This window comes from Saccopteryx bilineata, chromosome 6 (genome assembly GCF_036850765.1).
Source record: "Saccopteryx bilineata isolate mSacBil1 chromosome 6, mSacBil1_pri_phased_curated, whole genome shotgun sequence".
Lineage (NCBI taxonomy): Eukaryota > Metazoa > Chordata > Mammalia > Chiroptera > Emballonuridae > Saccopteryx > Saccopteryx bilineata.
In genome coordinates this window covers 17,732,797-17,759,718 of record NC_089495.1, presented here as the reverse complement: position 1 = coordinate 17,759,718, position 26,922 = coordinate 17,732,797, and the positions used below count along the sequence as shown (strand labels likewise).

Genomic DNA, 26,922 nt, shown 5'->3' with positions numbered 1-26,922 from the left:
ACGCAAGTGACGGAAGCTGGGTCTGGTGCGCTGGTCAGGAGGCTGCCGGACTGGCTGGGTTGGCGTTGGGGCCTTGGAAGTAGGGGGTCCTGTCCCGGCCCGCGAGTTCCCTGTCCCCGGCCGCGGCGGCCATAGCACTTCCCCCAGGGCCGGAGGACCCCGAGCCGGGCCTGCCTGGAGAAGACGCGGCCGCCTAACACTTGGGGCCCGGGCGTCCGTGCCCGCTCCTCTGTCGCTGGAGAACCTCCGGACCGAGCCTCTGGGAGAAGCAGGCCAGAACCGTCAAGGGCCTCGGGCCCGGGGACCCGTGGAGGATGAGCTGGCTCTTCCCGCTGACCAAGAGCGCCTCCTCCTCCGCCGCTGGGTCCCCCGGTGGCCTCACCAGCCTCCAGCAGCAGAAGCAGCGTCTGATCGAGTCCCTCCGCAACTCACACTCCAGGTGACTGGTCGCTCCCTTTCCGACCCGAGGAAAAGTAGGGCGGGAGGGCGGACTGGTCCTAATCGCCCTCGCTGCTCCTAATCGCCCTCGCTGCTCCTGGCGCCGGCTCCCCGCCAGCTGCCTCGGGTTGATAGACTTCCCTTCGTCCTGGGTGCGCATGCTAGCTGTCCCATCTCGGAGCAATGTTCAGGATTTTCTCCCAGACCTCCGGACCTACCCCTCCCTTCCCCTCCCCTCCCTCTTGCCCCACCACTGCTCTGCTCCACCAGTTCGGACTTGCTCATCCCTCCTGACACACACGTCCCTGCTGACTGCAATCCCATAGCATAGATCCAGTATCCCTTGCTGTGCCCCGCTTCCTCACTAACCCTTTCCCTTGGCCACCGCATTGCCGCTTTGGCCAAATTGTTAAAATACTGAACTTGGCTAAAAAGAGTTGTGAAGAGTAATATCCAATTTTCACAAAGAGTGGAAATTCTTGGCGCGGGGTGGGGGTGGGGGGGTCGGAGAAGGAACTGTGGCAACATCCAAGGAAAGGGAAGCCGGCGTTTTTATCAGTATTTCTCCTCTGGGAGTGACATACTCAATCCTCTTAAGTCTCTAATTTAAGATTTACCCGCCAACCTCCTGCATGCGGCAACTACCAGTCTGTACATTTCTCACTATTACTCTTGTTCGCACACTCAGGAATTCTCTTGTATTCATCCGGATTGTTTTTTGATTTTCTATGAGGTTTCATTTTCAGCCTGATCAGGTTAAAGATATTTTGCATTTCACATACTTTCAGCTGTTTTTACTGTAATCTTTTCTTGCTGCTCCTTTTATATCACAGATATCTATGGTCTCTGATGGTTTTCAAAAATTAATACTGCCTCTTTGTATTACAGTATGAACTATGCAAGTATATTTACTTAATAGTGTCACGGCATGTATTTTAATGCAGACATGTTCATATTGTTCAACTCTAACTTTTTAAAATAAGCTTTTCATCCATTTAAAATACCTGTATTTTTAGATAATAAAATTAAAACTTGTTGAATAAACTATTAGAGGGCATTTTATCTGTTACTCTAATAATTTTTTGCAAGCAGGTTATGGTGTAGAATACTCTAAAATTAAATTATTAAAAGAAAAACTCACTGCAGAATCAGTTTGATTAAAATGAGGACTGTTGCTGAATGAACTTAACTTGTTTCCTGGTTCTTTGTCTCAGTTTTTGTTCTTGTTGAGAACTTTCAAAGGGTGGAAATTTGTGATATTTAACTGAAAAGAGTGGCATGGTCTTTGACCTAATGGTAGCTTTCTTTTTAGAAGACTAAGGTCAATGTCCTTAGAAGTCTTTTTGTAAATAGTGTTCTGCACTAACCTGTAAGAGCTACTCTTACAAGATATGCTTATTAGATAAAAATAAGATGACTCGTTGTTAACAAAGTTAACAGAAGTTTATCCCCTTAGGAAGTTTCACCTTGTAAGACTATTTAGGCACCAACCTAGTATTACTGTTGCCAAATATTTTTTAACCGTACCTTTGGAATTAATTGCTTTTAGGCCTAGTATATTCTGTTAAATAGTCTTTCTTCTGGCACATTTTTATTCTTTGAGGTTGGGTTGAATTTTGGGGAATACTCCAAAGTCCCTTGCAGGTAATGCTGGTAAACATGGACAGCGATTGGTCTGAAATGTATGTATTTTTTTGGCCTCCCCAAAAAAGTGAGATTCTGAAGCAGTAATAATCTGAAAAGTTCTGGAGTTTGTTTAAGAGGATCAGTAAATATTCTGAGTTGAATCCACAAAGGATTCGCTTTGTTATTTTTGAGCCCATAATTGGGACTGTAAAGGTGGGTATTATCCAGATATTTTGTAATATTTTAAACATTATCTTTACTCTTTATTTCTGTAACTTCTTTTATAAAAATACTTGAGGTTTTATTTTATTGAATTATACAACTATAAACCAAATTTGGGTAGTTAGGAGACAAGTAGGTCATGTTCTTCCAATTTTCAAAAATGGTACAATTCCAGAAAAAAAATGACATCTACTTATTTTTGTTACATGTCTCCTTTTAACTCATGGCATACATTTTAAAACTAGTTAATAAAAATGATCTATCTGTGCAGTATACTACAACCTATACTTAGTATTTTTGTGTAGAAGAACACTGTAATTGGTTATTCTGAATATTCACTGTGCAAAAGTTGAAGGTTTTGAATGATATTTTAATGAATAATACAAAACTTCCTAAATTGTGAATATCAATATCCTATTTATGCTGCCTCCCTGCCTCGTTTTTCATACCTGTCCCTTCTCCAGATGTAAGGTCCACAGCTCTTCCTGATGGTGACAGTATCTGACTTTTTTTTTCTGCCCTCCTCTAGAACTTCCCTCCCCCATTCTCTCATCTACATTCCAACTTTTAATCTTCTTTTAACTTGTTATAATTCAAAATTTTCCTTTTAGGGAAGGGCCTGTTTTGTTCCCTTTCTCTATGAATGTTGACTCCGTTTTTTCTTATCTTAAATTCTTCCTGGTCTTCCTCAGGCCTCCCCTGAAGTTTGGATGAGTTTTATGTATATATCCTCTTCCAAGTCTTACTTGGCAAACAAGGCCAATGGGACCCTGTCACAGATGACAACAAGACGTGTTGAACCAAAGCATAACATGTCTGCCATGAAAATGGAACTTGAAAGTTAGGTCGACTCATAATATAGTCTACCTTCTGAATAACCACCAAAAATTCCTGACTTTTTGGACAAGAGTAGAACTAATTTTGTTGTTTCTTCCACTTCCTAAAACAGCTCTCTCTTAAGGCACACTCTTTTGTTCCCTACCTAAGTCCACTTCCCCTGACTTCTTGGAAGAACACCTGTTTTTCTCTGGGTTCCCTACTGCAAGGCCACATACTTATTGGATGGAGGCTGTGCTCTTTCAACCCTAGTAAGTAAGTGATTGTTTATGCCAGTGATGATGGTTTCATTCCTCCTACTAGTTATTGTGAAAGTAGGACTCAACCAACCTACTCTTGGTCATTGGACGTTGGAGGAGAAGTCTGCTGGAGAGCTGTTAAGACATTTTCTCAATGGTAGAGATGTCTAAAAGGAAATGCCTCTTATGTTTTGGATGTTACTGTGCTAGTGGTACATCTGGAACTGCTTGGATCAGCGAAGGAAGACAGGCTGACTACTGAACATAGGAGAATGGAAAGCTAGATTGTTCGTGATAATATTGTGATGTGGAATTAACCAATTCTGGAAACTTCCTGCCTCTGGACTTCTTGCTGCATAAGATTAATAACCCGCTTTCTGCCTGGTTTTTTCAATTACTTGTAGTTGAAAATATCCCAGGTGATATTCATGGATCCCAATATTTAAAGTTTCTTTGGGAGAGAAGCTGTTTAGTATTTCCCTGCATTGTGCCTACAATCAGAAAATATTAAAAGCTGATGGTCTTACCACTTGCCATCCTAACCATCCTCGTTTCTTCTCTCTCAATATCTAAACTTACTTAACTTACTTTATTTTTATTTTATTTCCCTTAGTTGTAAAACCACAACAATGTGGTAAATGGAAATTATTATCTGTAATTGACTATGTAAATTCAAAGTTATACAAATGGTAACCTATTATTACCTTTTGCTTTGGGATATCAGCTATCTCAAGTAAAGGACTCTTATGTGTTCCTTTTAATAATTAAACACATGGTAATTTTGGTGCTGTTTTTATTTTATATTCAATAAAAAGTCCAATTGGGGATTTATGTTTATAAGAATTGCCTTTTTTTATTCTTATATGACTAATAGTGTTAATGAAAGAAACCCTGTATGAAAAATCAGGAGATACTGATGTGTCATTAACTGGCAGTGCAAAACTTGAATGTTCGTGTAACCGTAATTGGCCTTAGGGCTGCTGAAGGGAGAGAATGGACTATCTTACTGCCCTGCCCACTGTGAAATTCTATTGGTTCCTCAGCCTTCTTTTTCTTTTCTTCTCCTTTTTTTTTTAAATTTTTTGGTGAGTAATGGGAGATGGTGAGGCAGACTCCCACATATGCCCCCACTGGGATTCACCCAGGAACCTTGTCTGGGCCGATGCCGGAGTACTGAGCTGTTTTTAACTCCTGCGTTGACATGCTCCAACAGAGCTATCTTCAGTGCCCAGAGCTGCACTGGAACCAGTTGAGCCACTGGCCGCTGGAGGGGAAACATGAGAGAAGGGGAAGGGAGGGAGAAGCAGATGGTCGCTTCTCCTGTGTGCCCTGACTAGCAATCGAATCTGGGCCATCCATACACCAGGCCAAAGCTCTATCCAGAGTCACGGGCCAGGGCCAGTTCCTCAGGTTTCTTGATCTGAACATTGTAAGAGAGATATAAGACAAAATAAATTTGAAAAACATAAATGGAAGTAAGCAAAAATTATTGACTTTAAGAAAAGCAGCTTCACTTTAGGTGAATGAAAGCTTTGTAATCAAACTGTCCTGGATTCCAGTTCTGGCTCTAACATGCATTGTATACTAGCAGTATGACCTCTTGGCAAGTTACTCAACTTCTTTGAGTCTCCATATGAAAACTTGGGAATTTGTGAGCCCTATCGTGCAGCATTGTCGATATTTAGGAAATATATATAAGCACTTATTAGTGTATTTGGCACATAGTAAGAATATGGCAGATTTTCCCACTGCATAGAGTCGGTGTGCCTGGAACCTTTGCCTCTTAGCCCATGTCCTGTTGCCTCTCGTCCCTAGTTTATTGTTTATGAATCCCTCACATGTCTACCTATAGCTCATCTATCTGACAGGACGGACTACTTCTGACTTTCCATTCAGAAAGCAAGTACATTCCAGAGAATGTGTATACAAAGGCAGTGTTCCTATTTTGAAGGATTTTAGATATAATACATGAAAAGAAACTAGGCTATCTGGCACATAGTAGGTACTCTGTAAGTGGAAATGTGTGTGTGTGTCCGAGTTTTTTTTTATTGAATTTATTGGGGTGACATTGGTTAATAAAATTATACAGGTAGGTGCATGATTCTATGATACGTCATCTGTAGAATATTGTTTTTATCTTGTATTTTGTATAACCACCTTCGAGAGAGCACATACTTTCTTAACTGTCCTGTAACTCAGCCTCCGCCTTGCTTTCTTGCACTTTCATGTTACCTTACTCATGTTCCTCCTTAATTTCAAATGTATAAATGAAGCTGCAAAATTGTCATTGTCATTCTCCAGCATTTGAGATCGTGCTTACCACGCACTGTAGTTAGTTTGGCTCAGATTAATTCTTCTATTTATATATATTAAAAAATTGTGGTTTGGACATTTCTTATGTTGACATTCTCTTTTTTTAGTGAGAGTTAATTTTAAAATAAGTTTTAAGAAGTTATTAAAATAGTAAAAACTTCAAAATAACATTTGTGATGAATAATTAAGGGAATGATTCTGGGATTAAAGAGAACACACACCTGCCAGTTTGTCTAAAGCCGCTAGTATAGAGGAGGACCAAGTTTTCCTAGACTGTTAGAGTCCCTGGCTGGGTCTAAAATGAAGCTGACAAAGGCAGATTCACAGGAGAAAAGCATACAAATTTTATATTCTAAGTTTTAAATGACACAGAGCCTTCAAAAAGAAAGGAAGACACAAAGAAACTGACCTGAGTGTTTTCTGCTAGGTTTGAAGAAGAGGAGACAGTTGTGCAGGTATATGATGGGATAAGGAGCATGAGGTATTTGTGAATGGGGGAACTTAGCAAGGCCTTTTTCTGGTTTTTCTTGTCATCCTTTCGTTAAGATAGGAGGGCACCTCTCACAGGGGGGTTTTATGACCTGTTTCAGGGAGGAAAGGCGGGAGGTCAGAGTAACCTTCCTGCTTCCTCTGTTTTCTCAAACTCCTTCAGCTTAAAATACCTAATGTCCAAGTGCCATATTTTGGAGTAGCGTGTCATGAGCCCCATCAATTGGCATGATTAACTTGTTTGGGGATTTGTTAATGATGGTTCAGCTCATTGATATTACAGGTATTACCTTCAGGTATCTGTTAACCTCATTTGTGAAGGAAAGGTGAAAACTTTTAATAAATGTCAAGAATATAGTTGTGGCTACAATGAATTGAACATTTCTAACCAATGATTTTAGTAAAAATTAGTTTAATCAAATTTAATTTGTTTTCTGTAAAAATATAAGCAATGTCTAAAAACAAAGTTAAAAATTTTGTGCTACAAAATTTAGGCAGGCTCCAACTTAGATGCATTTTCTAAATAATTATTCAATAATAGTTAACACATAGTAATTTTTGTGTATTTAGTGGAGGGCTTTCTGCATTTTCTCACTTAACCTAACAACTCTTGCAGATAGACAGATGCTTGTCACATCCCCATTTCCCATTTGTGAGGTAAGGCTTAGACAGGGTAAGAAACTTGCCCGTTATCCCACAAGTAAATGATAAAGAGAGGATGTGAGCCCAGGAAGCCTAACTTAAGAGGTCACTCTCTCATCATTAAGATGCTCTACTTGGCTTTGAACTGGTGGATGCTTTTGTGACCAGTACATAATTCCTTGAAGCAGTGATACCTCAGGGTCTCAAGATAACACAGAGGAATAAAACTCTTAATAAAAACTTTATTGATTACATGGTGTTCATACATCTGAGGAGGTTGTCAGTACCCTAGTCCAAACCTGATCCCCAAAGAAACGTTCATAAAATTTTTCTTAAGTCCTACTACTGAATATCGTTTTGAGTGTCCTTACCTGTCTCAGTCATAGCCCCATCCCATGGATGTCAAAGCAGAAAAATTATCAACATCTATGATTTCTTCGTAACTCTATGCCAATACTTTAGAACCTTTCAGACTACCTAAAATTTACATACTTTTGAAACTCGGTTTATATCAAAAGGCCAAAAAAAGGGAGCATTTCAAAAAATGAGGAAAATAGGAGGTTTTCTAAAGCTATTAGTTGCAGCAACCAAAAAACAAAAAGTAAATTATTATGTAAATGCTCCACCTCTTTCAAAGGTATTCATGCTTGAAAAAGTTTGTCTATTTGAATATTAAGCTTTCTTTCAACCATAGCTCATTAATACTACTTAACAGTTTTCCCTTTGGAAATATTATGAATACTAGTTAGAATTTCATGTGAGCCCCCCAAAATTTGGTTGTTAAATTATATTATTTGTAGCCGCTAGTAATGACAACTCATAAAATATTGACTTATGCAAAATAAAAGCTTGTTCCCTCACATAAAAAGTTCAGTTTAACGTTTCCATGGTTACGAAGGACCCACACTGCTTCTTTTTATCTGCTTAGTTCTCCTTGGCGCCTGCCTGGCTTCCATTCTCAGGCCCACTCAGGCCCCTGTGTAGCTGCTGGAAGTCCAGCTCTCAGGTCCAGGCAGGTAGACTCATGCCAGGTTTTCTGTTCCCGTTAAAGATACTTTCCTGGAAATCCTACCCCTCAACTTTAATTTATATCTTATTGGCTGGCACTTAAGTCTGTAGCAACAACCAGCTGCAAGAAAGACTGGAACATTGTTATTCAGAATAAAATCAGACTTCTCTTAGGAAGAAGGGAGTATTTGTTGTTGGAAAACAGGCAGCAGTCTCCATCAGAAGACTGCAGCAGACGTCTCATCTAGACTTTTAATACAGCAGGTTAGTGGCCGAGTTGTAGTCAGAACCCAGATGTCTTGCTGATCTGTATTAACCAGAGGCTCACAATTGCTTCTATTAATGATGAATTAGATAAAGTGATAGTCAATCTAGCAGCATTATTACAAGAGTTATTCTTTCCTCTTTACCTGAACATTTACACACTCACACTCACACTCACATGCACACTCTTGGATATTTCAGAATATTGTTGCCTCTTATTTGATAAACCTTTCTATGATCATTTGTCCCTTAAGATATAAATTATATTGGTTATCTATACTCTGTGATTAGAACTAAAAACTAGTGTTAGTAGGCACGAAAGCATTTAAAAAGCATTTAACATTTCTCTTTAATGTTAATGGTTTTTAACTTTAGGTACATTTTTTTCTCAAATTTTCTTCTACAGTATAGCTGAGATACAGAAAGATGTGGAATACAGGTTGCCATTCACCGTGAACAGCCTGACAATTAACATTAATATGTGAGTAGAATTGAATTCTATTTTTCTATGTAACTACAAAAAGGTATTTTTATTACTTTGTTTCTTAGTTATTATTAGAAGTAAACTGTTTAAAGTGAGCTTATTTTAAATAGTCCCTTTCCAGTAACAATAATTTATCAAAGTTATACAATCTTGTGAAATAAATATTTGTAAAAACATTGTTGTAATGTATATTGCTGTAAGAAAGAACTGTAAAAGAGGAATCGCAATAAAAAGATGTAATAATAATCATTAACACTGTAGTTGGTTTCATTGATTTGTACTGAAGTCGGAGCTGGAGGTGGGCTGGAAGAGACAGAATGGTGATGACCATCATAGGGACCATGTATGGGAAACTATTAGAATCACCTTGACATCAGGAAGACGTTGAAATAGACTCGTTTTCAGAAACATACTATTCAATCAAAGTTCAAGGCTGAATTTGATCTGCTGAATACTCTTAAAGAAGAAATCCTAAAAGTTAAAAATATAATCATGAGGTTATTAAGTTATAGTGGGGAAAGTTGGACAGAGTGATTACTGAAGTACCCATTTAACCTGAAGGGCAATCATTAGTGTTTTGTCTGAAAGAATTAGTTCTTCCCTCAGATTGCATTAGATGGCTTCTAGAGCCATTGTTTGGGTGAGGTAGAAAGGCACCTAACATGAAGACAGGAACCATGGCTTATTCATCTTTGGATCCTCCTTGCCTAGCACCCTGCCTCCCCTTAGGAGGCCCACTAAATCCCAGTGGAATGGGTGAGGGAAGCATGAATATATATACAACAGGGCAAGCATTATGCTGTTGTCTTGATATATAGCACCTTCTTGAGTCCTCACAATAGCAAACGGGCACATTATAGACACATAGGTAGCAGTAGCATAGTCATGATACAAACCCAGATTGAGGGGCTCCCGAGATCAGCTGGTGCCTTTTTTACCAAACTAGTTTAACATCTTCAACTGTATAAATTAAGTAATTTTATTTCTCTTCAAATGTCCTATGTACACATAAGTAGGAGAACCAACAAAGACCCAGTTTTCTTGATATTGCTGCCAACAAGTGTTCTGAGCCAACGGGGACATGAGAAGCCATTTAAAGGGTCAGAGTCTTCCCAGTTGTAGAGGAGATTTGGAAAACATAGTTTCATATCCAGTAAAATCTCAGTTTTTAAGACTTTACTCCTTAATCTTTAATTTATAATAGTTCAAAAAAGGTTAAGATTTTCACTTTTTTGTGTTGAGAATTTACTCTATTTTACTTGAAACCATGTGATTGACTTCAAAATTGGGAGAGATGTGTTCACGGGGACATTTAGAAAATAGCCATGTAGACTAAGGCATTGTGGCAGCCATACTGTTGCGTTTCTGATGCTTTCCACTTTTTCTAAAAATTCACCAGAGAGTGAAATAATTCCTAGCAGCATTTCAGAGGTAGGAAAACTCCAGCAAAAATATTACATGGCCACACCTGTGGTCCAGTAAATAACCAGGCTGGGGTAATATGGCTCACCCACTACAAATGCCTGATCTAAGTTTTAGCTGAGAATTGTATAGCTTAGTATATTGTGTTTGAAAGCAATTAATTGGCATGGTATGAAGAATATCCTATAATTCAGGGTATCTATATGCTACATTAAGAAGGTTTTACAGTATGGAATTACTTAATCTTATTGCCAAAATGTATCCTTTTGTATATTTTTAATCATCTCAACAACCATAATAGAACACTTATTACTGAACTAGAAAGCCCAGCAGTCATACAAAATGACCGCTGTTCTAGATATTACAAATTGTAATTAAAATGATTTGTGCAAAGGTGTCTGCTAATTCAAACTGAATTACCCAGGGCAGGCAGCGAGGACACCCCTTTGCTTACTGTCCCACGGGGTTTCCCCCTTCTACTTGCTTAATAGCTTAAAGTAGAGTGCAGTGAAGGAAACCACTGGCGGTATAGTTCTTAAGAGCCACCGCTAGCTCAATAAATAAAGGTGATTTAAATAATAAAATGTTAATTCACATGTCAAAGATCTCTTTGTACACAACATTTCTTGTGTAGCTCTTTCCATCATTTTTAAGCTCGCCTTGCAGAGGACTATCAATTATTTTTAATTTTACATCCGTTCTTTCACGAACTCTTGAACAGGCAACATAAAGTTGACCATGTCCAAATGCAGGCTCAGGTAAAAAAATGCCAACACGCTTAAGCGTTTGGGCCTGAGACTTATTGATGGTCATAGCAAAGGCCAGTTTTACAGGAAATTGTCTACGTCTCAATTGAAAGACACATTTGCTCTGCGACTGAAGCAAGCCTTGTCGTTCTTTGCTCAGTGGTTTCTTTTTGTCGAGAAAGCCGTTTTTGTGCAGCTTTAGCTCCTTTTCTCTCCTCTTCAGTGCTGTATTTTCTAGGAGGCATTCTTAAAAGAAATTACGTTAAGACATAGTTTTTATGTAAAACAGATGACAAATGCAAACAAATGTTCACCTTCCCCCTGACCCGCTCAATTTGCGTTCAGCCGTGGCAACTTCACCCCATTGGCTAGTACAGTTATGCAAGCAACCAATAAGCTATTGGCGACAAACAGACACTTAAGCCGCATATAATAAAGATAATCCAAATGAAAGTAGGAAAATTTAATTTGCTTTTAACTAATTTTGTTAGGATTATTACAATGTAATGTAACATTTGTTGTCTTTGTTTTTGTTTTTCATCTGTTGTCCCTTTACCAGATTGCTCCCTCCACAGTTTCCTCAGGAAAAACCAGTGATCAGTGTTTACCCACCAATACGACATCATTTAATGGATAAACAAGGAGTATATGTTACCTCTCCAATAGTAAACAATGTATGTTTATGGTATATTTATTTCAGAGTAATATAAAAAGTGTATTACTTTTCTACTAAATAGTTTAAAAACTTAAAATGAACTTAAAATCTCATTTTGTAATCACTAATTTTCAAAAACAATTTCACTTTCTGTGGTACTGCTGATTTGAAGGTTGGTTTTCATCGGTGAGGACCTGTTGATGTTAGATCTTTGGTTCACAGTCAATCTTCCATAGTTGTTAGAAAGAAATAAAATTCACATATACCTTCAAGTGCTCAGGATACATATATGATTAACATTAAAAAAACTGTAGCTTAATGTATTTCAACCTTACAATTGTTATAAATAGTAAAGTTTAGCAATATTTCAGCTCCATCATTGATTACATAGACAACTTGATTTATGGTCTTGACTCTAATTGGAAAATATTGTAATTTGTGGATTGCTAATATGTTTATTTGGCACAATATCTTTGCTTTTCATTGAATTGTTGACTTGCAACAGTGGATTTAATATTAAGTTTTAAAGTGAAGTTATCTTTTTCTGAAAGTGATTTTTCTCATCCTGTATTATGTCGTTTTCAGTTTACAATGCACTCAGATCTTGGAAAAATTATTCAGAGTCTGTTGGATGAATTTTGTAAGAATCCTCCAGTTTTAGCTCCTACTTCAGCAGCATTTCCATAGTAAGTATATTTTTAACAAAAATGCAAGTATTTATTCTAATCAAAGTGATCAAAATGTAACTTAGAAATTCAAAGGATGCTAAAAAGCACTCTTCTGTTTTCTACATCCCCGTTTTCATAAAAATACATTCATACTTTCCACGGGCAACGAACGGAATGTTTTGTTTTCGCCTCTTCTCTCACATTTACCTTCACCTTAATATATACATATACATACTGCTGTCTCTGTACTCTTTATCCTGGCATTTTAGATATTATCTGTTCACTTACTCGTGATTAATGAGAATTTTAGTTCTCTTTCATTAAAAAATCTTCCTTTCCCCTCACTTTCTCAGTGAAATTATATCATGATTTTTACTTAAATTCATGTTTGGTGTTTTTATTACTTTGACACTCTACAAATTCACTGTTGCTGAACCAAATACTTTATCATCATCACATTTCTGTGTTATAACTTTTAGCTCTTTCTGGAGTTCATTATTTCCATTTTTCCATATCATTTCTGCTCACAGTCTGTTTGAGGCCCTGCAGTCTTCCACTCCCCTGAGGGTATGTTGAGCGGTCACCTCGGGTTGGTCCTAAAGCCACTGCCAAGGTTTAGACTTTTTAATTATTTATTTAGTCATAGCGGCATTCCACTTCCAGGTATAAAACCTTTTCTGGTGACTAAGACTTCATAGCTACATGTCTTGGCTTCCTCACAGCGTAATGGCTGGTTTTCTTGTGTGAACATCCTGAGCAAGAGCAATGAGAAAGTCGTGGTGACTTAGTTCTTAAAGTCACTCACTTTTGATATAGTTCATTTGTGGAGGCGATTGCAAAGTCTTCACCTGATTCAAGGGGAGGAAAAGAGGCTTTTTCTCTTGAGAGTGGAACGGCATGGTTTTGGAAGAACATACAGGACCCGAAAAAGTTCTGTGAACATTTTTGTAATATAAAACATGGAGGCTTGGAATACAAATTTTGAAAGTTATACCCTTTTTTAATAATTTGCACAATTCAAATTCTAAGTTGAACTGATTTTTCACCTTAGTACTTTGAAGGCATTTCTCCACTGTCTAAGCAGGGTGGGGCCAAACAGGTTGACAGTTGTAAGTACATGAAACAGAGTTTATTTTTCTGTTAACACTTAATTATCATATTTTCCATTGGAAAAACTGTAACCGTACTTTTGCCATACCTTATGTTTAGGCTATTGGTGCTAAGATGTCCAGTGCTATTTTGATTTCTCATCTTTGTAACATTTTTTTATCTTTGATATTCTGAAACAGCAGGATGATGCAGCTCCTTGTTGCTCTTGTCTCTTTCCAGAATATTTCTTGAATTTATTGCCCAGTCCTTTTATTTAATTTTAAAGAACTTGTTTTTGTTCTTGTTCACAATTCAAGTGGCATCTTCGACAATGCCTGGACATTTGCTTCGCTAGATTACCACATTTATCGGTACATGAGTCCTAGCCCTCATCTTTGCTTCTTGTGTCTGTGTCCTGGAGTCACGAACCTCACTGATATTCTTTATCTAAAAACTGCATTTCCTGTCTTCTGTCAGGATAGAGCCAGATATATTCATTTACCTTGTTTGAAAATAGAAGACAAGTTTACTTGTTCTTATTTTAAGTAAGTTCTAAATGTTTTCTAAAACCTTTTTTTTTTTTAATGGAAACCAAATTTTTCTTTTGTGAGGGTTCATATTTTATCAATGTATATAATTTTTAATTCAGTTATATATCTAGTGCTATGTAACTGCCATAAATGGATTTCATCTGTAACATATGACTATTGTTACTTAGAACCATTTAGGAATAATTTTACAAATTTACTCCTAAATTCTAATCTAATGTTTCTCATTTTTTTTAGCCTGTACAGTAACCCAGGTGGGATGCCTTCTTATGCTTCTCAGGGTTTCCCATTTCTTCTTCCGTATCCTCCGCAAGAAGCTAGCAGGACGATCAGCTCTCTGTCCGTTGCTGACACTGTTCCTTCATCAGTGACAAGTTACACTACAGCCAAAGCCGCTGCTCCTTTGTTTGGTGTCCTTTCACATCTGCCCTTACCTGTTCCCACAACAGACACTTCAGCACCGGTTGGTATCATCAGCGTTGTCTATCTTTTGTATCCTTGAAACATTAATTAACAAATTCTTACTATGTGTTTTCTTGTGCCGGCTAGTAATTTAGGCACAAAAGATTAAAAGAGATTAAATCACATTTTTCAACTCAGTTGACAAACTCAGAGAGTTTACCAACATATAATCAAATAATTGTAAATAAGGAACTTCCAGTAGAGTAGCATACAGTCTGGAGTGATGGTGAAGACATTATTTGAGGGAATGGTCAGTGCTCCCAGCGATCAAGGCAGAACTATAAGAGAAAATGGGATTCTGCTTTTTTCCCACTACTTTATCCTTAAGTGCCTCAAACCCTGCCTGATCCAGATATTAGGTGTTCAGTGAAAATGAAGCAGATGGGCCCAGGCTGGTTAGCTCAGTTGATAGAGCATCATCTGGAAACACCAAGGTTGTGGGTTTGATCCCCAGTAGTGTACAAACGGAAATCGACCAGTGAATGCACAACTAAGTGAAACAAATGAAAATATCTGTCTCTCTCGCTCTCTCCCTCTCTCTGGCTCTCTGAAATCAATCAATTATATACATACATACATATCGATATATGTATATAAATTCTTTTTTAAAAAATGAGGCAATTGAATGAGTCAATTTATGCTTGAGGCCAGATTTTGATACATGGGAATGAATTTTCCAGGATGACAAGTGGTTATATAAAACATTCTGTGAAGAGTCAGTCAGCAGCATTAACAAAGACATGGAGGCATAAACCAGATGGTGTATTTGTAAACTTTCCCATGAAAAGATCTCTCTGGCTGTTGTATAGGACTTGGGCTAAGGCACGAGAAATGATCATGTAGGAGGAGCAGACAGTGGAGGCTCTGCTGTAACATCCTAAAGGTTCAAGTGTCCCATTAGTTCAAAAAATTGTGTGTTCTTTAATCTGGTAATGTTGCCGTATGGGACATTACTGAGGTAGAGAGTAATATTTGTACATAATACATATAAAGGGATTAAAAACTTTCATTTTTAACCCTTAGTGAATATCACTTATAGTGTTACTCAAATACAGTGTGTCTGTAAAGTCATGGTGCACTTTTGACCAGTCACAGGAAAGTGACAAAAGACGATAGAAATGTGAAATCTGCACCAAATAAAAGGAAAACTCTCCCAGTTTCATACCTATTCAGTGCAGTTCAATGTGGGCTCACACGCAGATTTTTTAGGACTCCTTAGGTAGCTATCCCATATAGCCTCTACAGACTCGTCACTGACTGATGGCCTACCAGAACGAGGTTTCTCCACCAAACTGCCGGTTTCCTTCAACTGCTTATCCCACCGAGTAATGTTATTCCTATGTGGTGGCACTTTGTTATAGACGCGCCGATATTCACGTTGCACTTTGGTCACGGATTCAAATTTAGTGAGCCACAGAACACACTGAACTTTCCTCTGTACCGTCCACATCTCGATTGGCATGGCCGTGGGCTGCTCCGCTGTATACACAGTGTTACGTCATCATCTGTGCATGTGCACATGCTGCCATATCATCCTACAGAAAATGGGAGAGTTTTCCTTTTATTTGGTGCAGATTTCACATTTCTATCGTCTTGTTGCTTTCCTGTGACCAGTCAAAAGTGCACCATGACTTTATGGACACACTGTATTAATAAAGCCTTATCTCCATTTTTACTAAAAGCCTTATCTCCATTTTTACTAGTTTTAGTGTCTGTAATAATTTAGAATATAGACCCAAGTGGTTATTGTTTTCCAAAAACTTTCATTGTATTAATGAATATTATGAACAAACTACAATTAGTAGTATGAACAAAATTACTAGAGAACTGCATGAGCCTTCAATTTTAAAATGTCATCTATATTTAGACAATGGATACTCTTTTTATCTACCCTGTCTTATTGAACTTAGCTCTGTAAGTGTTCGGACTTTTGTCAATTTAGTCACGTTCTCCTATACTTTCATTTGAAGTAAATATGTTAATATATTGCAATGGAATCCACAGACAATTCTCCCCACTTGTCACAGAGATACTTAACAGATTTATTTTACAGCCTGTACTTGCTCAAGAAAGAGAGCTAACAAGGTACTCACATGACTCCTCCTCAGATCAAAGTAGCAGTAGCTCTATGTCTATAAAGGTACACTGAAAAATTGCAGCCAAGAATCAGGGGATTAAGGACAGCATCAATTGCAAGGATGAAGATGTGATAGTGAACAGAGGAGCAGTCAGAAAGCTGGCTGACATGTAACACTGTTTCCAACTCTCTTTAGATAAACCAGAATGGTTTTGGTTACAAGATGCCAGATGTCCCTGATACATTTCCAGAACTCTCAGAACTAAGGTAAAAAAATGCGGAGAATAATACCAATATTCGTTGTCTGTTTTATTTGTAAATATAAACCAGATCATCATTTCATATCCATGTTAAACCGAAAATATTTTTAAAATTCTATTTCTAAATTGTGCTTGTCTTAGTGGGGATGTTTTATTCATCAGTTTTTATATCTTGTAGGTTGTATTTATTGAGTAACTAGTATGTACCTAGAAATTTTTCTATGTGCTGGGAATGATAAAATAGTTACCAGGATAATGATATTCTTCCTCTGGTGTGGCTTACGTTCTTGTGAACATTATTTTTTAATACACTATCCCTAGAGATTTCAAAAAATATCTTGGACTATATTATACCTTTACATTGTTCCTTTATTAGATAATCTGTACATAGAAAAATAGATTAAAATTCTTACAGTAATAGGAATGTATTTTTTTATTTATTCATTTTAGAGAGGAGAGGGAGAGACAGAGAGAAGCGGGGGGGGGGGGGGGGAGCTGGAAGCATCAACTCCCATATGTGCCTTGACCAGGCAAGCCCAGGGTTTCGAACCAGCAACCTCAGCATTTCCAGGTCGACGCTTTATCCACTGCGCCACCACAGGTCAGGCAGGAATGTATTTTTACAGAGTCAAATTTTATTCTGTTTTATGGGAAATAAGTTTGTAATACTCAAATTTAAGGTACTATTTTTATGGAACACTTTACCTCTTACATGATCCATTGGGGGGCATGTTTTGTGGCCACTCAACTTTGGGAAGCATTGCATCTTTTATACCCCCATTGAAGAATCACAATACTCATTAAGCTATTATTACTAAGACTACCAAATGCAACTAAAAATTTTGCAGTTCTTTTTGTCTTTAAACTGTCTCCTACCAGGTATGTACTGCCAAATACCTATAAGGATTCTTACAATTAAATAAAGGAAACTTTGACCAGGTGGTGGCATAGTGGATAGAGTGTTGGACTGGGACATGGAAGACCCAGGTTCAAAACCCTGAGGTCGCCAGCTTGAGTGTGGGCTCATCCGGCCTGAGCACGAGCTCACCAACTTGAGTGAGGGGTCCCTGGCTTGAGCGTGGGATTATAGACATGACCCCATGATTGCTGGCTTGAGCCCAGAGGTTGCTGGCTTGAAACCCAAAGTTGCTGACTTGAGCCCAAGGTCGCTGGCTTGAGCAAGGGGTCACTTGCTTTGCTGTCGCCACCCCAGTCAAGGCACATGTGAGAAAATAATCAGTGAACAACCAAGGAGCTGCACCGAAGAATTGATGCTTTTAATCTCTCCCTCCTTTCCTGCCTGTCTGTCCCTATCTGTCCCGCTCTCTGGCTCACTCTCTGTGTCTGTCCAAAAGAAAAAGAAAAAAGAGAACTTGAGCTTCATTCATTCATTCATTCACTTGAATTAAGTGAAAGGAGGGGGGAAGGCAGAGAGACAAACTGCAGACACCGCTGCCCATGTGGGTGGTGCTCTGTTGCTTGGCTACTTAGGTATATTTAAATCTTTCTTCTTTTATTCTTTTTTTTTTTTTTGGTTAATATTTTATTTTTTTTAATTTTTAAATTTAATTAATTATGTTTACATAGATTCTAGGGTCACCCCGAATGCATCCCCCCTCCTCCCTATTCCCCTCAACATCGCCCTTACCCCTTCCCCTTGCGCCCTCCCCCTTCCCTTCTGGTTTATCCCATCCTGTCATCCCCTTTCCTCTGTCTTCTTTTCCTCTGGTCCCTTTGATCCCTCCTCTGTCTCAATTCCGTTCCTCAGTTCTCATTATTCCTTGGATTCCTCAAATGAGTGAGGTCATATGATATTTTTCTTTCTCTGCCTGGCTTATTTCACTCAACATAATAGTTTCCAAGTCCCTCCATATTGTTAGTTCTTAAAGCAACCCCGCCAGGGCCATCTCACTGGAATCAATTCAGCCATGGCTAGGGGAGGTGGAGAGAGGAGAGAGAGCAAGAAAAGGGAGGGGTGGAGCAGCAGGTGATGCTTTTCCTCTGAGCCCTGACTGGGAATTGAACCCAGGACTTCTACACGCCTGGCCAACGCTCTATCACTGAGCCAACTGGCCAGGGCCAACTTTAGCTTTATTTGACCCAGTGTTTTACTATCATTTTTAGGAAATAATGACAATATTTTCTGCTAATTATTGTAAATTAATAAAGGTTTACAAGATATAACATACATGTTAAAGGTTTATATGCATTGTAATGCTTGCTACAACTCCATGAAGTAGCTACTATTATTATTCCCATGTTATAAAGGATTCTTTTTTCTTTTTTAAAAAATTACTATGAAAATATTGAAAAAAAAAAAGGTAGACCTCTTGGCTTGACTTGCTTCATAGACCCTTCTTCCAGCTTTACTTTGGGGAAATATGGGTATGGGTCATGATCACTTTAAATCAAATCGCAACTATTACATCCTTTTTATCCGTCAGTTCTCCACTTAATTTTTCTACGAGGTAAAGACTTTTTCTTTACCATACCCAATCCACATCATCATCATACCTAACAAAATTAATAATTCTTTACTATTACCTCATCTCCCTGGATCTTAAATCTTTTTGTTGGTAGCTTCTTTGAATTGGTATTCAAAACAAGGTCTACTTACTGCATTTGAGTACTGTATCTTATGTTTCTTTTAGTGGTATACATCTTCTCCCCATCTTTATTAATGTGGCTGTGTGTGTACATACACCTACGCATTCATACACATATACATGTGCATATATACATAAACATAAATACATATATGTAAATTATACACGTTATATATTTATTGAAGAGATAAGTTATTTGTCCTGTATGTAGGATATTCCATACCCTATTGTTTGCTGATTTCACTCCTGTGATACCATTAAAGATGTTTCTCTTTTTTTCTTATTTCCTTCTACTGGTGGCTGTATCTAGGGATTGATTTGATGTAGGTTCAGATTTTCTGTTTTGATCAAATTGTGTTGATGTTTGATTTAGGTTTAGCCCTCAGTGCTCACACACATGCACACACACGTATCTTTTCTCGTGACTACACACCTGTTAGCTAGCTCAGCACAGGTGAGACTGGGAGGAATGGCTCTTCATGCCCTCGTCTTCCTAGCCCCGTAGTGGTTGACACGAAATTCAGGTAACTTCATGGTCTGTGTGTTTGATGTTTTATTTGTTTTTAAAATTGTAATTAGCATGTGTATGTGTACGTGTACTTCAAAAATGATTTAGAACTGTATCAGCTGAATAAAAGTGAAAAATGGTGAATATTGATTATAATGGAGAAAAACTAGATCACTGATGTTCATGAACACATTTTCTGCTCTGTTTCCAGTGTGTCACAACTTACAGATATGAATGAACAGGAAGAGATACTACTAGAACAGTTTCTTACTTTGCCTCAACTAAAACAGATCATTTCTGACAAGGACGACTTAGTAAAAAGCATTGAAGAGCTAGCAAGTATGTTATCCCTTCCTAAATTTCCTGAGAAAAAAGCGAACCTTACCTAGAAATAAACCAGAAATTTATTTTACAGGAAAAAATCTGCTTTTGGAGCCCAGCTTGGAAGCCAAAAGGCAAACTGTTTTAGAAAAGGTTAGTTCTCATTTTCAAGAAATTCATGTAGTATAAAAATAGAGGAAAACAGCATTTTTATTTTTCTATTTTAGTATGAATTACTTACACAAATGAAATCTACTTTTGAAAAGAAGATGCAAAGACAACATGAACTTAGCGAGGTAAGACTGCTGAGCACTTGTCTTTACTGAACAAATTTTCATCGTACTGTGTGTTGGCCACATTCTGACTTTCACTGTTATCGGAAAGCATGTGTTAGGTGTCTGACTTTATAAGACGTGATACCTTTAAATGCGAATGAGCAGCTCTCAGCTATGAGAAATTATATGTCATTTGTTTTTATGCAAGAGCATATTTGATTCCAAAAGAGAAAAATATTAAAAAGTTCCTTAAGTAACCTTTCTGGGAAAGTTCTTATAAAGCCAATTTAACTCTTGCAATAAAATCTAACAACAAAAAATCTTATTTTTAGACTCATTTTTAAGCTTCTATATAGATCCCTTAAATGAAAAGTGAGCAAATAAAAAATATATAGAGTATAATTTACCACAAATAAATTTTATGCTAGAAATCTGATTATATGAAAAACCAAAAGTATTTTATAAAAGTGAACTCATTTTTAAAAAAATTAATGTCTAAAAATACAAGGGGACATAATCTTTGTATCTAATATCAATAACTAATATCATAATTAATAATATTTTAATTTTATTTTCTTTAAAATCAAGAATTCTGCAAAGTAAAGCCAACACAATAAAACGTAAAATGGAAATAAAACAACTGCAAAAAAAAAAATGGTAAAGGAGAAGATAAATTTATAATGGATTTTAGATATGGTCAGTCATTAGAATGACATAATAGCCCTCTGGACTATTTATATAAGAATTGCTTGAATTGATTCTTGAAATGCTTAAAAAAACAACCTTGATTCCTAGGATCTTCTCTAGATGTTTTCACTGAGAGTCTCTGCAGTTAGTGAATCTTCTACACTCTAAAGTAGGGAAATCACTTCAAATAGACTACTGTTGCCATGAGTCCAAGATCCTGTCCTGTTTTATTTCCCAGTAAACTGAGTACCTGGTCCAGTGATTGGCACATAGTGGGTACTCGGTAAATACATAATGAATAAGTAATGGAAGCATTTGAAAAGATGCTCAACCTGCTGGTAATAATAAGCAAAATTACATCAACTGTGTGAGCCAAACTTGTAAAGATAGAGCACCATTGTTGGCAAAGTAACAAGAAAATAGCGTCTTCCTGTACATTCCTCTGCGTGATATATGATAATGATTTACTATCTCATTATCTATAATGACTATTATTAAAAATAGCTTTAGTTTCTACATTTTGTTCTTGGATCCATTTTGGGTTCATTTTTGCATGAAGTAGGGTAAGAGTTTGGCTTTATTCTGCATGTGGATATCTAGATTACCCAGGACCAGTAGGTAGAGACTGGTCTTTCCCCATTGAATGGTCTTGGCACACATTTTGAAAATATTTGGCCATAAATGTAAAGGTGTATTTCTAGGCTCCCTATTGCTTTGACCTGTATGTCTCTTCTTGCCAGTACCACACTGTTTTGATTACTGTAGCTTTGCAGTAAGTTTTGAAATCAGGAAATATCAATCCTCCATCTTTGTTGATTTTCAAGATTGTTTTGGCTATTTGGGGTGCCTTGATTACATATGAATTTTAGCAGGGATTTTTCTATTTCTGAAAAAACATCATGGAAATTTTGATAGGGGTTGCATTAAACCTAGATCATTTTGAGTATATTGTCTTCTTAACAATATTAAGTCTTCCCATCCATGAACATGTAATGTGTGACCATGTTTTTATGTCATCCTCAGTTCTTTATGTAGTTTTTAGTGTACACATTTCTCACCTTTTCGGTTAAATTTAATCCCATCACTTTTGTCATATTTTGTTTGTTAGAAGCGAGTCACTAGGCCCAGCCCACAGTCCAGGAGAGCAGATTACAGAAGGGCAGGGATACTAGGAGTTGGGGTTCACTGGGGATGATCTTAGGGTACCGAACACAGTGATCTGCTTCCTGAATCTCCAAGAGAGGACAGTGATTTGCCCAGTTTCTCTTTTCATAGTTTGCAGCCAAGGATTGGTTTCTCTTATGTGAGGCGTCCACCCCTGTGTCCAGTTCTGAGAACGTGGGTGCTGGCACCTGTCCTAGAAAGAGCCCGTGTCAGGCATACCATGAACTGCGTCTCCCTACCTGTGCCTTGTCTGTCTTCTCTAAGGAGTTTGCAGATCATTATAAACTCACACGGGGTCGGTTTTGTTTTTCAGAGCTGCAGCGCGAGTGCCCTACAGGCCAGATTGAAAGTAGCCGCACATGAGGCTGAGGAGGAGTCTGATAATATTGCTGAAGATTTCCTGGAGGGAAAAACTGAAATAGATGATTTTCTCAGTAGCTTCATGGAAAAGAGAACAGTATGTAGCACTCTTCGGTTGAGGACAAGTATAATTAAGTATATATTAAGTATATTTATGAGTAAAAAATGTTAGCACGTTGCTGAGCTGGAGTTTTGAGTACCATGAAAGGAAACTGAAGAGCCTATCTATAGCAGTGATTTTCAACCTTTTTTTTCATGGCACAAACACAAACTAATTACTAAGGTCAGTGCCCCTGACTAAATACAACCATTTTCATCTCAGGGCCCCTTTTTCTTTAGTAATTAGTTTATGAGTGCGTGAGAAACAAAGGTTGAAAATCACTGCTCTATAGAGAATGATAGCAACATCCTGCTATCACCTGACACCTGCTTGTGGATTCACAAGCAGGTAAATCAAATAATAGTTCTGTTTCAGATAGTGTCAGGATCATTCTGTAGTAAAGCTGGTCAGTCATTGTAAATGTAGTCTTAAAAGTTGTAGTATTTCTGAATTACAGAAAAGTATATTCCTGAATAACTGTTTCACTAGTTATTTTAAGAGAATAAGCTATAGAGCCTGGCCAGGCGGTGGTGCAGTGGATAGAGTGTTGGCTTGGGACACTGAGGAGCAAGGTTCAGACTCCCGAGGTCTCTGGCTCGAGCATGGACTCATCCGCCTTGAGCAAGGGATCACCAGTTTGAGCATGGGGTCATCAGCTAGAGCATGGGATCATGGACATGATCCTATGGTCACTGGCTTAAGCCCAAGGTTGCTGGCTTGAGCAAGGGGTCACTCGCTGTGCTGTAGCACTCTGGTCAAGGCACGTATGAGAAAGCAATCAGTGAACAACCTAGGTGCCACAATGAAGAATTGATGCTTCTCATCTGTCTCCCTTCCTGTCTGTCCCTCTCTCTGTCTGTCTCTATCTCTGTATGTCTCTCTCTCCGTTAAAAAAAGAATAAGATAATAGAGATTATTTTTTTAGTATTATTAAGGCCATTCTGAAATAGTTTGTTTGATGATTTATATTTAAAGAACAAGTCTTAGCAGTATCTAGCCCTTTGATAGAGTCCTGTATATTTATGTAATTTCTCTGAAACATCACATTTTAAAAATAACCTCCTTACTAAATTTTGTAAATCATATTAGATTGATATGTGTATGTGTATATACTATATACATATATACACCCCTATTCTATTAAGGAAGGTGAGGCAGGTTTTATTATCCCCATTTTCCATGAGAGAAAATTAACGTCCAGGGAGATTGACAACTCTGGTTATAGTATTAGTAAGGCATTGATTCTTCATCTGTTGTTCTTTGGTACTATAAACTGTCCAGGTTAAGAACGGTAGGGTTTATTTTCATATTTTAAGACACAAATATTTGGTATTACACAATCAGAACTGATGAAAAAGCATCAAGTTTGTTTTACATTCTGGAAGTGCATAGGTAAATATTATGTGCCAAACAAAATTCACCTAAATTCTGAACAGCCTTAACCATTCAAAACTTGTATCAACAGGTTAAAAAGAATCTTACTTAGAATTCTGTCACAGTATAGGAAGAAGTAGGCAAATTGTTGGAGAAGTGACTGGTGTTTTAAATAATTGACCCTCTAGATCTGCCACTGTCGAAGAGCCAAGGAGGAGAAGCTGCAGCAGGTGATAGCGACGCACAGCCAGTTCCACGCTCCGCTCTAGGTGAGTCGTGCTCGAGGCGGCTGGCGTCTCTGTGCTGCCGCGGCTGCTCAAACTGCAGTGTGCCGACCAGGGGCTCTCCGCCAGCTGACGTGGGATGCTGTCATTGGAGCTCTCACACTGTGTAGCATGCCGAGTATTTTGCATTGTCTGTCAAGCCTAAGGCTACATACATAAGCGTATAGCCAGTGGAAACCTTTTGGGTATTTTTCTCAAGTATGATGTTGGCTTAAATGAAATGTTTTCAACACTTGATAGCTACTTATGTGCTGTAAACTGCAATTAGTCCCTTTCTCTCAGCTGGCCTGTGGTGTATGCCGTATCCGCAGCAGTCTCCTTTGTCATTTCTTCCTTTGAGATGAACTCCCAGTCTGTCTCTGTCCGTCTCACAGCCGGGTTATTTCAGTAGTGTGCTGGCCAGGCCCCGGACGCTAGGGTCCTGCCTTCCTGCTCAGCACTGACAGACTAATCTTCCTGATCCGCCAGGATTTAACTCCTCTGCTCTAGAATCTGCAGTAGGCCCCTAGCAGTGATAAGACCAAGGCCAACTTTCTCACTGGGTTTAAGCCTTCTCTAAGTCTGACACGTTTGAAATTATTCATTTGATTTTCCATTTTCCCCTATATTGTCCCATGTGTTATGCTCTTTTTTTCTACACCATGTCTTTGTTCATGATTTTACTTGATCTCAAGACACCCTTCCTTTTTCCCTGTCTTGTTCAGCTTTGATTGTAAGGACTACTTCCACCCCAAAAAGTTGCAGTAAAAAGCTGTGTTACTGGATGGTGCTGGGAGCATTCTAGAGCCAAATACAAGAAAGGACTGCTCAGTCCTGGGAGTGAGGACACGATCAGGGGCCACAGTAACCAAGCAGCTCCCCTTTCTCACACCCTTTCTGAGGCTGCTGGTTTCTTGCTGTCTCTCCTCCTCCTCTCTCTCGTGTGCTTTCTCCCTTGCCCTTCAGAGAGCCTGTCTTTCCTGCTCTTGCACGGGCCTCCGTCCCGGCTGCCCACGGGTAGATCTTCCCAGCTCAGGCAGCCTGTGTCCTGCTCTTGCATGTGTTTCCATCACGGCTGCCCACGGGTAGATCTTCCCAGCTCAGGCAGCCTGTGTCCTGCTCTTGCATGTGTTTCCGTCATGGCTGCCCACGGGTAGATCTTCCCAGCTCAGGCAGCCCGTGGAGACTGACAGGGTCTCACTGCAAACCCCTGGGAAGTAGACTGGCCAGGATGGACTGGTCAGGAGTGGCTTGGAGATTGGTGTCATGTGGTCTTCTGCCCACCTACCTGAACTGAAGGAGTGGACTTTGAGGAGGGAGTATGGGAAGGTCCCTGGAAGGTAGCAGGTTACTGGGAGGGCGATCGTAAGTATTTCTCATCTCCAGTTCATCTGCCCCTTCTTTCAGTCTAGTTGTGTTTAAGATTCATGCCAATGTTGAATTGTTTTACTTAAGTCTTATTTTAGAAATCATGCTGTCAGTCCCTGAGTGTCAGCGTTGGTTTTTAATATCAAGAGTGCATTTCTCACATCCTGAGAAGAAAATGGGCACTAAATAATTGTTTGTTTATACAAACATGCTAGAATCCTTTCCCCAACTCTTCTCCCTCCTGGTCGGTCTAGTTACCTTTCTATAGGTAAACCTTAATGGGAAGAGAATGTAGAGGGATGAAATTTATCATCTTAAATTAAGTCTTAGGTTTTTTTTTTAATTTTCTTTTCTTTCCAGATTTTCCTGAACACATGAACTGCCAAGAGAGGAATGGGACACATAACTAAGCACATTTATGACTTACGAATTGGCATTTCATCATAGCCGCTGATTTCAGATATACTGTAGAGACTGGATACAGAACTGAGACTGATTTTGTACAGATCAGAGTGATTGCAGTGATCTTGACTTGGAGGAATTATTCTGCACTATTTGCACTAAAAATGTTTATTTATTATTGATAAATCCTATCATATTTAAGTTCCACTGCTGTTCCTTTCTTATTACTTATGCATGTAATTTTAGCTACTTTTGATATTTTATAAAATTACTTCATTTAAATTTGTATTTTTAATTTGATAATGCCTCATTTCTTTATCAAAAAAATGGTTTGATTAGATTTTTTTCTTGCAACCTTTTATGAAAAATTACTATTTTCTGTAGTCTCTTTTCCTTTTTTTCTGGATAATCAAACTTTCGAAAACAATTTTTTAAAAATATTCCGAGTGTCAGTAAACATCAAACCTGCCAGCGTGCCATCTCAAGAAAGTAACTTGTAGTACGTACAATAAACCAAAAGAATAAACCAGCTGCCCCATATATTGTTTTATTTTTGAAATCTAAGATGCATTTAAGAAGCAATACAGGTAAATATTTCACCTAGTAGGAAAAAATTGCCATTTACTTAAACCAGTCCAATGTGAACTTTCATACTAATTTTTTAATATAAGTAGGTGATATGGTTGGATAAGCTTAGGCTGTTTCAATTACTAATGTTAAAGTAAAAACAATCTTTGTTATTAAATAAATCTGGACCTAAAAAATTCTGAAATTTCTGACCTTTTCTGTAATAAATGAAATTTATATTTAGTTTTTAGGAAGTTGACTTTTTAATTTAATGGGATTTTTTGTTTACCTTGTATTGTGTCCATCAGTTTGCTTCTATTCCTTTTTGTAGAATGAACACATTTTATGGGCAGCTATGAAAGCTAAATCCGGAGAAAATCTTGAACTGTGTATCTGAGGCTTGGTAAAGTAGTATCTAAATCACAAAACAACCTACTG

The 26,922-nt window shown here is 38.2% G+C and overlaps 1 protein-coding gene across 1 annotated transcript; it reads left to right on the top strand.

Annotated features, from left to right (window-relative positions):
• Positions 1-8: 8 nt before the first annotated feature.
• On the top strand, positions 9-26,692 carry VPS37A (VPS37A subunit of ESCRT-I). Its single transcript, XM_066237680.1, has 12 exons — positions 9-439; positions 8,485-8,559; positions 11,290-11,404; positions 11,971-12,071; positions 13,928-14,153; positions 16,426-16,496; positions 19,815-19,942; positions 20,019-20,077; positions 20,152-20,220; positions 22,364-22,507; positions 24,073-24,153; positions 25,876-26,692. Exons 1-11 carry the CDS (start codon positions 315-317, stop codon positions 24,151-24,153), a joined length of 1,194 nt encoding a protein of 397 aa, XP_066093777.1. The 5' UTR covers positions 9-314; the 3' UTR covers positions 25,876-26,692.
• The last annotated feature ends 230 nt before the right edge of the window (positions 26,693-26,922 follow it).